At 43.0% G+C, this 14,921-nt stretch overlaps 1 protein-coding gene across 1 annotated transcript in view; it reads right to left on the bottom strand.

The window, feature by feature from the left end:
* Positions 1-14,921, bottom strand: part of DNAH9 (dynein axonemal heavy chain 9) — a gene marked incomplete at its 5' end in the record, with an annotated part of 294,508 nt that overhangs the window by 85,474 nt on the left and 194,113 nt on the right. The window contains 4 exon segments of the mRNA XM_081115813.1: positions 4,259-4,519; positions 13,270-13,503; positions 13,709-13,870; positions 14,241-14,383. Of these exon segments, the coding sequence (XP_080971939.1) occupies positions 4,259-4,519; positions 13,270-13,503; positions 13,709-13,870; positions 14,241-14,383 (800 nt within the window).

Below are 14,921 nucleotides of genomic sequence, written 5' to 3'. Positions count from 1 at the left end.
ATTCTACACAGTAATTCATCTATGTATTATTTCAAAGACCAAAACATATTCCAAATAGTGAATGAATGTATTAGTTTTTGATATAAAATATAATCAGTACATTTGTAAATGATACTAGCAGGGGATGGCTGGAAATGCAGGCCCCCTCTTAAAGAGCCAATGCACAAAGCTTCATGTGCAGCTACTCACCTTGGGCTCCGGCAGAGGGAGGGCACTGTGGACTGGCGCTGTGAGAGGAGAATCTAGGGTTGTGGGCTCTGGAGATAGACCTCAGATTTCTGTGCTGAGTCATTCCCCCTTCCCAGTGACAAATTTTATTACAGTATATTGTTGTAACTGTTCTAGTTTATTATTAGTTATTGCAATAAATCTCTTACTGTGCCTAATTTATATTTTAAACTTTATCATAGGTATGTATGTATAGGGGAAAAACATAGTACATGTATATAAGGTTCGGTACTATCTGTGGTTTCAGGCATCCACTGGAGGTCTTGAAACATATCCCTCATGGATAAGAGGGGACAACTATACCCTAACCTCACTCTCTCCCTTCCTCAGTCTCCTGCTGATGCCCATCTTGGCCAAAGGTGACTGAAGCTAGAAGGCAAGGGAGGGCTTTCGACTGAACTGATGCAAGTCAGTCTCCCAGGTCTCAGAAAACACAGCGAGGGAAGGGGCAAGGAGTAAGTGGGCAGACAGGCAGACAAATGGTAGATCTCAGCACAGTTTATAAGAGCTCTTTACATACTAAAGATATTAACTCAAATATTTATAATATTCTGTGATATATAGAAGTTTAATTTTTACACAGTCAAATTTAATAATTCTTTCCCAGGTGATATCATGATATCACCCTTTGTTTTTATGTTTGGAAGGGCCTTTCACACATATTACCATTAATCTGACCTTATGATAAGTTTTCTAGTTCTCTTACAGTTTCATTCTTTCTTAGGTAACACTGTGCTTTTATTGAAGGGATAAATATTTACTGTGAAATATTTATCAAAGATAAAGATGAAAACAAGACTCACCCATAATTTTACTACACAAAGATAACACGAGTTATGTACATTAAAAAAAATATATATATACACACATACACATATCAGGTAGGCTAACAGAGACACAGAGAAGAAAGATAATGAATGTATATAAATATAAATATATGTGAACAAACATATATATGGCTTATTCTATATACATATACTCATGTGTACACACACATATACACACAAATCAATATTTGTAATATTTTTGAAAATAATTTTCACTGAAAATTATATCTTAAGCTTTTTTATGTTATTATTTTTAAAACATAATCTTAAATAAACTATGCAGTTTTCCTACTATTTAAATGAGCCATAATTTATTTAGCCAACTCCATATTTTTGGACATTTAGGTTATTAAATCTTTCATAGCTGGTTAAATGGCATCAACTTTTAATGACATTAGAAACAACTAAACCAAAAATCAAATTGGAGTTAAATTACACTTACATTTAACTTTTAAATTACTTGAGGAATAGCGACATCCTTATAACACTGAATCTTCCCATATGCAAACTTGGTATATATATTTATTTGTCTTTTCATATCTTGTTTTACATCTCTCAACAAGATGTGTAGTTTTCTTCACATACTTTCAACAAATTTATGCTTATTTGTACCTAATGCTTTGGTTGCTATTTTGAAAATATTGTATTTTCTAAGTGGCTACTGCTGATACTGGGGAAGCTATTACGTTTTGTAAATTGTTTTGTAATGGGTGCTTAACACTTCCCTTGTATTTGTCTTATTATATTTTTATGACATCTATGGATACTAATACATTTGTCTGGTATTTATAACAGTTAGACTGCAGCTACTTGTCATTTATTAGTGCATTGGCTAGAAATTCCAGGACATTTTAGGTGGTAGTGAAGGGGGCATGGCTGTGCCTTTTCTGTTAGTGGGAACACCCCCACTGCTCTACCGTTAGACCGGATGGCGGTGCTCTCACACTGGGACTGATGACACCGTTAGCAAAATGTCCAAACATCCATTTATCCCGACTTCCTAAGAGTTTAATAAAGAATGGATATTAAGCTGTCTTAAGTAGCACTTTGCCATCTCTCAGAATGACTGCAGAGCTTTTCTTCTTTGACCTATGGTTGGGTATAGTTATATGACTAGTCTTATATACAGAAAACTTACCAGTTGATGGCATATTATCACTATATAAATAGTCTTAAATATGGAAAACTTAGTAGTATATTATTATTATATGAATAGTCTTATATACAAAATAGTTACCATTTGGTAGCATGGTAATTTGATTTACTGGTATTTTATATAGATGTCTTACATCACTGTTCATAAATTAGATTAATTTGGGGTTTTATTTTCTCTATCACTGTTAGTATCAAGCTTATCACTCAATTAAGGCCTTAACACATCCCGGAGGAAAGAAGCCTGTTCAATCCTATAACCCTAGATTTTCAAAATTATTTGATTATAAAATCTGCATTTTATATGACTTGTTGATATTAAGTAAAAAGTCAAACGATAGGGAGAAAGTATTTACAACAGATACACCAAGGGATTAATAGTAAAAATCTATAATGAAAAACAGTAATCAATAAGAAAAGAGAAAGCTGTCCTACAAGAAAGTAGGCAAAGAACCTGAACAAGTAATGAACAAAAGAAGAAATCCAAATATTTGAAAGGATGTCCAGTCTTATTGGAATAAAACCATTTATAATTTTTAAAAATAAGCAATTTGCTCTCATTGAGAAAAATTAAAGTGACTGTAAATATCTAAGATTGGCAAGGATCAGCTTTTCCCACCACCTGCTTCTGTCATCATATCACCTCCTTTTGACCTTGTCTCCCTCTTCTAAGGACCCTTATGACGCATTAGGGCCCAGTGGGGTAATCTCTTCTCCTCAAGATCCTTAATTCAGTCACACCTACAAAGTCACTTTTGCCACATGAATTAAAATTCTCAGGTTCCAGAGGTTAGAGCGAGACTCTCTTTGAGGGTGGAGGAGGCATTATTCAGCCTGCCAGACTGTTCTAGCAAACCGGTGCACTGCTGTTTGGCCCAGAGAAATGTTTGCACATCTGCAATAAAGGTGTATGCACAAGGCTATTTGCCTTGGGGAGAAAAAGAAACAAATTAAACACTCAACAATTGCTAAATAAAATGGAGGACAATTATAGCAGGGGACACTATGAAGCGTTAAGTAAAATTTCAATGTGTGTACTGTCATGAAGTCTTGTTTCATGAGGAAAAGTCAGTTGACATTATAAGGTGGGGCAGAAGCAGGTTTATAGTTGTGAGTACATGAAACAGCATCTATTCTTGTATTAATTAATTATTGTAGTATTTTCCATACGAATAACTGTAAACTCATTTTTGCCCTACCTTGTACATTTATATTTAAAATAGGATATACTTTTTATGTGCACATGTACAAATATAAACACAGAGAGCAGGACTTCTGTCTTGGGAGAGAATTAAAAAGACAGTGACTTTATATTTTACCCTATATATTTTATATACTCTATATATAATGTCTTTATATATCGTTTGTATAATAAAAAATAAGTTTACTGTAAAAAATGCAAAGGAAATAAATAGAAAATTCCAAATAACTTTGTAGGGAAAAAAGGACCATGAAATTGGCACCAGAACTGTTCCTCAACCAGGCAGAAAAGTTTTATTGGTTTTATTTCAGTTTAGCTATAAAAGTGAAATGAAATCACCAAAGCAGAAACCAAAAATGTACAGAGACTTACTACCAAGCTCTGATTTCCACGTTTCCTTCGTATTAGCTAAAGATTCATTGTTAACTTTGAAAATGATGAGAAACCAGAGGAGTGGCTGTCAAGTACCAGAGTCCTGTGAAGGCAGAAGGCTTGAGGATACCCCAGGGACCCCGGGTTCATGAAGCGGTACTTCCCTTATTACACGGGGTACAGTCCTATCTACTCCACCTCATCAGGTGGGGCCGAGGAGTGGGCGCACGGCCCCTTCTGCCCTGATGGGTTCTCAGACTCACATCTCTGGGATTTCTTCGGTAGATTCTGGAGCCTGACATTTAGTCCGTTTAAGTAAATGTTTGTTTGCTTAATGACTAAGCTAGTGAGAGCTGGATTCCACCCTAGGCTCTCCCACTCTGCCCTTGTACCCCTTTGGAGCACCAGGGTACCCAGCTGCCTTGGTAGAGGAGGAGCCTGCTCCCCCGAGGGGGAGGCAGCACGCCAGGCATCCTACCTTGTTGAGGGTGTTGAGGGCCGCCTGGGCCGCCGTGAGTGCTGGCTCTGCCTTGGCCAGGTCCTCTTCACAGTCCTTCTGCTTCTGCCTCACCTCCAGCATGATGAGGGCCACCTTCCGCTCCTCCTCGTCTGCCGCGGCCTTCTCCCGGCTCACCTTGTCCGTCTCCACGCCCACCTCCTGGATCAGCTGGTCCGCATCCTCAGTCTTCCGCTTCAGCTCCGCCTCCTGGGTGGCCAGCTTGGCTTTCAGGTCATCCACCTGCAGTGGAGAAGCACCAGGCTGACTGGGAGGAGAGGGACTTCGGACACAGCCCTGGGGATCTGACCCTGCAGAGCAGGGAATGCCGACTCCTGACGCAAGGGTGCAAAGCCAAGCTTTGAGCTGGGACCGAGCGCTCCGACCCGGGAAAGGAAGGGAACACAGGACTCCCTCTCCCTCTCCCCCTACAATCAATGTGGTGGAAGGTTCTAAGCAATCCATGATCTCGCCTATCTTTCTCCTTGATGCCCAAATGACTCAGCTGCTTCTCACTGACATTGGTGCCTATGTCTTATAAAAATTCCTGTGCCTAACATAATACTTTGCACACAGTAGGTCCTTAATAAATATGTCATTATTTAATTGAAATTGGCCGCTGTGGAGTAGAACAAGAATTTAGCAAGTGGTAAAAATGGAGTGTCTATTGTGTATCCCAAGAAAGTGACAACATGAACAGACAGTGGCCAGACTGATATGTAGAAGCAGAACTCTGAGCTACAGCCGGTAGCCACCTGCCCAGGAAACCAACCTGTCACCTCCACTACACTGCTCAGGGTGCCAGCCTGCTGTCAGTCAGACTTGCAGGAAGTCAGACAACTGTTTAGGTAACAGTCCAAAGAGACAAACAACAACCCCTGTAACAATTGCCCCCAAATGGCCAAGACTTGATTAACAACTGACAGCTTCTTTAATTTTTGTCTCTGCTTCCAACATAGGAGCAACCAGAGGAAGTCGAACGTGCACCCCTGACGGATCACCCAGGGCGCCCCCCTTCTCATCAGCCCACCTGCATCTGCCCCAGGCCAACAGCCTCCACCAGGGCCCAGCTGAGCCTTTCCTTTCTTCCCACGATACAGCTCTCCCACTCTTCCTGCCCTAGAGTCTCAGCCAAAACACAAATGAAGGTGGCTGGCTCCCCTGCTGGAGCTTGTTCTCATTTGGTTGGCCTTCATTTATTTCCACAACCCAGGTTGACCAAGTTGAAGTGGGACAGCAAGAATCTCAATGGTCCAGGCCAGCTGGGTTCCCCAACCAGCCTCCATATTTATATGCATTTTGGAGGCAGTGATGGGACTATCAGCACCCAGGAAACTGTCTATTTCTCTGATCAGCTGGAGAAAGAGGAAAGGTTTTCTATGTACATTCAGTTCTGCAGAATGCAGTGGTTCCCAGGGTGTGGTTCCCACACCAGCAGCATCAGCATCACCTGGGCACTGGTTAGAAATGCAGATTCTCTGGCCCACTCCAGACCTGCTGCATCAGGGACTTTGGAGGTGGGGCCCAGCAATCTGTTTTCACAGGCTTTCTGGGTGATTCTGATGCTCTCCAAGGTTTAAGAATCATGGGCCTAGTGTTATGGCCGTTTCGCATGCAAAGAGAAGACTCAGATCTATTTATTTCTGGAAAGTGAAAAAGCCATTTATATTTGCAATAAGGCGCATAAACTTTGCATTCCAGAATGACCTCTTGTCTCTCACTTTTCTGCAGCCTCTTTCACTCAACAACCCAAGATTACTTCAGAGCTCCTGGAACACGTTGAACAGATTCAAATGCTTTATGATGCAAAATACATGAGGAGAAATATAAAGCAGAGGCTTAGACGCGCTGATAATTCCCTTTTCATGGTAGATCAAAGGGAAAGAGAAAGAAAGCAGAAAAAAAAAGAATGCTCTTTAATTTTGTGTATTCATGGAAACTGGGGACTTTGCATTAACCTCAGATGGAGTCCTGCTCCCTAGAACACATCTTATATCCCCATGTCGGGGGTTAATCCATTTCCATCTCCCGTCGCTCAGCTGCGGAGTTCTTTCTACTGGGACAAAGATGCAATTGTAAATCAAAATGATTGAACCATATAATCACTCCAGTCAGCAAACACACCAGTAACTTTTTGTTCCTTTTTAAATCTTGGAAGATTTGAGAAAATTGAAGTGGTTTTTCTCTTTGTTGTTTGCTTTATTGATTGCAGATATGGCTTGTGACCTCAGGCCTGAGGTAGATAATCACCTGCACTGTGAATGGGAACTTTATAGCTTTTAAGCTGTGACATGGGGTGACATGAGGGTCCCACTGGTCAGAACTAGGCCATTTCCCACAAAGCCACAGAGAGGGCATAACTCAGGCTCACTTCATGGCTCTTCTGCAATAGAACAGGACATCAAATAGGTTACTTACAATTTTTCTCTCCTCCTTTCCCTTACTCAGAACGTTCACGCCATCCTCTGGATCTCTACTTATTCAGACCCCCTCCCCCACCTGGACAGGAAGAGTGCCACGAACATGGGAGAGCCCCATGAACATGGAAGAGCCCCCTTCCCTCAGTCCTGCCAGCTCCATGAATACTGACTGTGTGTGACAAGTGGGGGGATGTTGTCTAACTGGGGGTGATGACAATACTGTGGTAGGAGACCCTCCCTTCTTCAAGGATCAGGTACATGATGCTAAAAAGAGAGGTCAAGCTTCCCAGGACCTTCTCTTCTCCTGAGAGCTCTGGAAAAAGGAGAGGGAACCCAGGATAATCAACAGCAAAAACACTCCGCTGAGGGTTGGAGGCCTAGAGGTATCTTCGTTCTTAACTCAGTTCACAGAGCTACCCCGCACTTTCTGATAGGAATTCGGACTTCAAGCACGCTTTCCTCTTAGACACGGCTGCTTCCATCTGTATTAGATCTTTGTTATGCTTGCCTGTTCTGATAACACAGCTTGATTTTCCTTCAGAGAACTCCCCCTTCCCAAGTCCTTGTAGGTTGGGGGGGATTGACTTCAGCGGTTGTCATTCAATCCTGGCTTGGCCAATGAAAGTATTCAACTGAGGGTAAGCCAATGACCCAAAGAGGCCAATTAGAACCACTTGCCATTAACCCAGGAACTTGGCTGAAAATACCAGGAAAGAGGCCCTCCTTTCTATAGTGGGCTTGCAAAGCAGACAGAATGCAAGCAGGGCAGCTGCCGGCCTGAACAGGGGCATCTAGTGAGTATCTAGCTCCAGCCCTGTCCAAATTAAGCTCTATCCCATACTTCTCAGTGACATGAATCATTTTATTTTATTATTTTATTTATTTTATTTTATTTTATTTTATTTTATTTTATTTTATTTTATTTTATTTTATTTTATTTTATTTTATTTTATTTTATTTTACTTTACTTTATTTTTATTTTATTGACTTGTCTAAACCAAGTTTAGTTGGATTTTGGTTAGTTGCCATCAAAAGGGTCCTAAGAAGGGCAGTAGGATACTAATATCTAAAAATATTCTCTTTTTCCCTCCCCTCCCCTCCCCTCCCCTCCCCTCCCCTCCCCTCCCCTCCCCTCCTTTCCTTTCCTTCTTTTCATTTATGTTTTGTTTCTTTTTGCTAAGTGAATCTGACTTAGTTTTTCTCACTTGCAACAAAAAGAGTCCTGAAGAACACATCATGGTAAATTATTAACTGTAAGCTTCAGGTAAATTTGGTTGAGATTTGAAACCCTAAGATAAACTGAATGTAAAAGTTCCCAGCTTGACAGATTTGCTGATTAAATCCTATATGCAGTAGCCTGTAGACCTTTTGTGAACACTTTTTCAATCCAACAGCCCCACTTACTCATGGATACTCCTGAGTTAGATACAGAAGCGAGGACGACAGTGGGTTCTGAGGATATCAGTAGGAGATGAGGTAAGACCCAAGTCAGGGTTGGGGGTACTGAATATGTGAAGAGAGAAAACAAGTTATAACAACTGTGAAGACTTCAGCTGGAGCTGAAGCAAAGACAGAAGATGCCACCTGAACACCGGGAAGGACCATCCATCCATCAGCAGAGCCAGCGGGAACTGGAGACCCCACCACAGTGTTTCATCAGCTGCCTCCTGAAGCCTGACATGACTACAGACCCAGGAGGAAAAGACCCTCCAGAAGAAAGCAGCCCAGGAGAGCTAGAACTCTGAGCTGCTGCCCTCCAAAGCCTGTTTTTAACTGAAGTCATCAAGTCAGCCCGAAATGCAATACTGGGAGCTTTCTGCTCTTGAATGAAAAAGACGGATCCAGAGCTAAATTAAATCCAGTTATAGAAAAATAAAGTTACATTTCTGACCAGCTGATGCTAAGCATGAAATTATATCTCAAGTTTATAAACTTTAGGTTATTATACAATTCTTAATTGTTGCAATTATTACCATTATCATTACCACTTCTGGTACAACTATTATTGTACTAGTACAACTATTATTGAATAGTTGTATTGTACAACTATTATTGTACTACATAAATTTGGAGTCTGTCTGAGCTAGAGCTGTGAGATTCATGCAGTCTACTCCCACCAGGTTATGAACACCAAAACGGTTATAATTGGGCAGTAGGATAGTGATACAATATAATTTAAGACATTAACCTTATGTTGGGTTATGATGATGTACTTCAGTCTTTCTACCAAAGGAACAATTCCTGATGAAGGGCTTCTATCAGAGTCAGGGACCCTAGATACCATTTCTATAAGAAGAATCTGCATCATAATGACCAATAAGTATGAAATATATAACATGTACATAGTTGGAAGATCCACCTTCCACCCCACTCTGAGCTTGTAGGTGATTTAGAACTTGTTCAATGGTTATTTGCCCATCCATCTATCATATCCCATCTACCCATTTCTAGAATGCCTCGTATGTGCCAATGAGTCCTGATTTCTGCCCCTGAAGGACTGGTAATGGTAAGACACAATACATGCGAGAGAAGAAACATAATTCAAGGATGGAACCACCGAGAAGGGACTGATGCATAGCTAGTCAGAAATTAGAAAGGGCTTCTGGGCAGTGGGGCAGCAAATTATTTAGGTCTTAACAGTAACAAACTGCCGAGGTGTGGGCACACATAAAGACACAGAGCTGTGAACTACTTGTGGAATATCGTGGGAACTACAAATAGTACTGTTGGAGTTCAGGGTACAATGTGGTGGAATAGAGGAAGAAAACAGTGGAGCAATATGAAAGGTACAATTTTGAAAGTTCTAAAAAAGATCAGGGACTCTGAACTGTAATGTTTAAAGCATTAAGACCTACAAGAGAAAATACTCAGACTCCTGGCTTGAGCGAAGATCACTCCGAGAACAGCATAGAGGCTGGCCTAGTGTGTGCTGTCTGGTTTGGTGATCACTAGCCACGTGGTCAATGAGCACTTAGAATGTGCCCTCTCTCAAATGAGATGTGCTGTATCATCATACACACTAGTTTTTGAAACCATGTAGGAAAAAAAGGGGAAGTACTTCATTAACAATTCTTTTACATTGATTATCTCCTAAAATAATATTTTGGATATAGTGGGTCAAATAAAATATATTATTAATGTATAAAACAAAATTGTATATAATTACAATTTTCGATTAAAAGAAAATTCGCTTGTTTCCTTTCATGTTTTTCGACGTAGCTACTAGAAAATTTGACTCTGCATACACGACTCGCAGGATATCCCTACTGGGTAGCACTGGTCTAGTGCTGCGTACAGTCCGGGAGGTGAAGGAGAGTGCTGTTCATGAATCAGTGCATTTATTCAACAGACATTTACTGAGCTCGCTCTGCCCAGGTGCTGTTTCAGGCACTTGGGCTACACCAGTGGATAAAACAGAGAACCCTGTCCTTACAGAGCTTGCATTCAACAAATGGAGAGAGACAACAACGAAAACCCCACACAGATAAGTAAACTGTATGTTAGACAGGGGTAAGTGCTATGGGGAAAGGAAAGATAGAGCCGAATGAGGGGTCAGGAGGGGTCTGAGGCTACCATCTAAAATGCGGCCATCAGGGTTAGATTCGCTGAGAAGGTAAGATCTGAGCAGAGAACTGAAGGACATGAGGAAGCGGGCCGCAGGGAGTTCAGAGGGAAGAGCATCCCAGGTGGAGGGAACAGCCAGTGCGAAGGCCTGGTATGTGTGTGGAGAGAGCAAAGAAGCAGCGCGGCCAGAGGGGAATGTCACGGGTGGGCGGCCACAGGTGAAGCCTGAGAGGTAACAGAGCAGGGGCTGGGAGGAGCCTTGGAAGCACTGTCACGAGGGAACTGAGGGCCATCCCTATCTCAGGGTTTTGAGCAGAAAAGCGACATGATTTAATTTGTTTTCAGTTGATCGCTCTGGCTGCTCTGTTGATGATGGACTACTGAGGGGCAAACACAGGAGCGGACACACAAGTCAGAAGGGGATCGTGGCTTCCAGGTGAGACGGCTGTGCTCAGATTTGGGTGGTGGTGTAGGAGGCGAGAACTGGTGAAACCCTGGGCATAACTGAAGTTAGAGCCAACAGTGACTTCCTGGGCGTAGACTGAGAGAGAAAGAGGGGAATGAGAAGCCGAAGATGACCACAGGGATTTCGGCCCCATGAGAGGTGCAAGAAGAGGTGGTGGGCAAAGCAGGCTTGGGAAGGGGGAGAGATCGGAGAGTATGATTTATTGAAATAATCCAGATACAAAGTGTCTAAATCAAGACATTGAAAATGGGGGCTATAGCAAGAGGGGTGCACTTGAGAGACGTTTAGAAAACTAACAGAATTTGTTAGTGCTTAGACGCGGGAAGCGAGGAAAAGACAAGTCAAAGACAATGCCCCAGTTTCTGGCCTAGTAACGGGCAGGTAGAAGTGTTCACTGAGGGAGGGAACACAGGAGAAGAAACTGACACTGGTGCCAGGACTTGGGATTTTTCACTAACTATATGCAGACGGAGCTGGAGTCACCAAAATACAACCAGGCGTCTCCTTGTTAAATAGAGATCTTCTGAAACAGGAGCACACACCTATGCTTTCCTCACTGTCTGCACAAAGCGGAATGCGGGGTGCTGCTCTGTGAGAGCGTAAGAGCTCGCACACATCGCTTGCTCCCCAGCGAATATCCTCTACACAGGCTGATCAGCAATTCCCAGGGGAAAGGCGGGTAGGGGGTGGAACGCTGCCGGGGGTGTTGCAGAATGTTCTGAGGGGACAGTAGGTGGGGGAGAGACAGAAGGAAGAGAAGGGGGGAGATGTTTAAAACACCTGGTAGCACCGCATTCTGGGATTCTTTCTCATGCTGTTTTCCACACATTTGGGGACTGACAGATGCAGAAAGTGATTGAGGGAGAAGATGCCACCTTTCTACTGCACAGGTGGTGACCAGGTCAACTGCTAAGACCTGGACTGGGATCTGTGTATTTCAACTGGCCCTGAACTGTAGCTCTAAAAAAGGGTTTGGTCATGACACAGATGGGAAGAAAGTAGCATCATAGGTCATTGTCACACGCCATTTGCTGACAAACATTGAGTTTCAACAGATGTCTCACTATGTCTGAAGGTGAGTAAAAAAAAAAAAAAAAAGGTCTTTATATAAATACGGAATGAGGGCAGAAATAGCAGCTAGAAGACTCAGAAGAAGGCAGCTCTGAAAAGGACCCAATCCTGGATCTAGAAAAAAACACTAAGGGAGATGTTTGGCATCATCAGGAGAATGGTTTCTATAATATAGTTGCAGAAAAACAGGCTAAAATGAAAAAGCAATAGGGAAGGAAAAAGGGTGAGATGAGAAAGGGCTGTTAGGATGTTAAAAACGTAGCAGCACAACTGAAGTCTCCACTGGAAGCCCAGGAAGCAGAGCGGTACCACATGCTGTTGAGTTAGTGTTGCTGAGGACAAACGTGAAAGGCTGCCCTGGAGGGCAGGGAAAAAGGCCAAAGGGGTGCAAACCATGGGTGACGAGGTAGTAGATGTTGGCACGGGGAGCCCACCCAGCCAGTCGTTGCTCCGGGAGGAGGGGCCAGAGCAGGTGGACAAAACCACAAAATAGAAGAATTTCTCATCAGAAGAAAGAGTAGGACTATAGACTGCAAGGGGCCCAATGCATCCCACTAAATGAACTGGAATCCTTTAGATATTTTACATCTGTGAATCAAGAAACTGAAGTGGAGAAAAAGCACAGGTCAGAAGGGTGTTCATGACAGTTATTCCAAAGGTGAAGCTCTGAGAAAATGATAGTAAATGAGAGGCCTATACATCTACAGGAACGTGGAATGTCCAACAGGTAAAATGATCACAATTTTAGTTTAACTGTGCAAATGAATGAAATTTCATCACCTTAATGAGAGACCGGCTCTGCTGCGGGTAAACAGAGCACAGGAGGGGCCATCAAGCATCGACAGTGTTTGATGGGATGAGCAGGGGCAGAGGAGGCGCTAGAGCTGTCCCCAGCTCTCAAGGGAGGAGTAGTATATTGACTGAAATAAACTTATTCCTTCTGGAAAAGTAGAAAATTATAACAAGGACAGGACAACAGGGGCCTTCTTTTGATGGCCAACCAACTAGAAGTGTACGAGGAAATGCATGAAATGAGACAGGATTTGTTCAAGAGTTAGGTTCCGAGGGCACTTTGACAGATAATACTGTAAGACAAAAGAAAGAAAATTGGTAGAGCCCTGTGACCATTTCTTCCAACCATTCATCTCTTTTAGCCTTGAAGATGGAAGGGAAGTGGACTCGAGAGAAAGCAGAGCAAGAGGAGGGGGTGATAGAGAGGAAGAGAGGAGCGGTGCTCCCGGGATTCCAGCATCGGTGAGAGGGAGCTGACCAGGCCTGAAGGGAGGGTGTGCCCTTCTGCTGGAGAGTTCAGCCTTAATTCTTGGTACCGTTTCTGATAATACTGGGGCCTCCCGAAAACCATGGATGATTTTTGGACAAGTGTGATGCCTCCAGTTCTCTGAAAAGGGGCTGCTCCCACTTGCTCTCGCCCCCCCCCTCCCAGGCAGGAGAGATCGGAAGGATGCCACTACCTGGGCAGAGGTGCTGTGGAGCTTCAGCAGCCCATTCTCAAGCCGCTGTGTTCTGGATGTGAGCTCTTCTGCATTCCTGCGCAGCAAGCTCTGGTATAGTCGGATGAACTCCAGAAACGATTTGGGGGTTGTGTAGTTGTAGCGCTGCTCGTTGTTCAGGTAAGACTGGGATGTTTGGTTGACACTTGTGTGGACAAAAGCCATGAACTTGCTAATCGACTGCTTGACTGTGGGCTAAAATCAAAGTGTAGGAAATAAAGAGATAGTCTTACCATGAAGACTGGGGGTAAGTGCTCCCACCCCCTATTGCTTCACTACATGCAAAGTTGTTCCAACAACTCTATCCGAGCCTCAACTTGGACCCTAGAATTCTGGACATGGAATTCCTTGTTCCCTGAGGTTGAAAGAATCTTAAGGAGTGTCCCCTTCTCCCTCTCACCTCAATGCCCTCGGTGTCCTGCAGGAAGCGGAGGCTGACAGACTCCAACGCCTGCTGAGGCCACTTGTGAAACCAGTTGATGGCTGTGCAGTTCACAATGGCCGGGAACTTCCTGCTGCGGACCCTCAGCTTGTTCCCCACAGGGGAGAAACAGAGAGTCACCTGAGAAGTCAGCAGGGCGAGAGAACCAAAAAGGTATCAGAGAAGTAGCCGTAGAGAGAGATTCAACCTTGGATCCTTAATTTCCTAGGAAACTGAGAGACACATCCAACAGAGACAAAAATCTGTATTATAATTGCTAGCCAGACTTTCTGGCCAAGAAAGTGGAAAACTTAGACTGTATGAGGCAAGAGGGAGGCCAGTGTCCATGAGGCAGCTGAGAAGGGCACCCCTGCCAAGGCTGACAGGGCACTGCACCCTCACCCTCCCACTCCCAAGACAATCAATTAGGACATCTGTGTCCAAATATTAGTAGGGGCCTTTAGGAATCATCTCTGGTCCTGTCTACCCTGGGCAGTAAATCCTTCTATACCTTCAGTTGTCGTCGGACCCGATCTATAAAGAATTTCCAGCAGTTCTCTCTGTTGTCAACCAGACCTTGGCTCTTGACTTCATTTCTCACACTGCTTATGATGTTTTCAACTTCATCATCAGAGTAGAGATCTGGGATCTCTCCTAGGAAGAAATGGAGCACAGATGGACAGCTTTGACATCTGTCTGCCAGAAGCAATTGGACATGATATTATTCGACCTTGAGACACAGGTCCTTTGGATTTTAGACCATGTTCCACCACTTTTGCTGGTGAAAATGGACAGACAGAGTATCTCCTCCAAACCCAGGCAGGAAAATAATCCATTAAAGGATGGAACGGGGTATATGGCACTCTCTTGTCCTGGGTTAGTAGCTGGTAGCCCAAGAGCTTTCAATTGCCTTTTCCCCTTTTGCTTAAAGCATGTATTTACTAACTACTGTTCTAGAAATTGTGCTTGTAAGGAGCTTAATATTTAGCAGGAGAAAGAAAACAGATATAAAGTAACTATGAGACCTGGTGAAAAGGGCCACGAGAAATATACAGGTCAGTCCATATATTTAAGAAGAATGAGCTGTCACACTATGCTGAACACCTGGAACAAACACAAAATAGTATTAAATGTAAACTGTAATTAAAAAATAAAATTAAAAAGGAACAAGCTATCCCTTTTTATTAGAGAA

This window comes from Miniopterus schreibersii (assembly GCF_964146895.1).
Source record: "Miniopterus schreibersii genome assembly, chromosome: 16".
NCBI lineage: Eukaryota > Metazoa > Chordata > Mammalia > Chiroptera > Miniopteridae > Miniopterus > Miniopterus schreibersii.
Note: the sequence above shows the minus strand (reverse complement) of the source record. Positions and strands in the feature narration are given on the sequence as shown.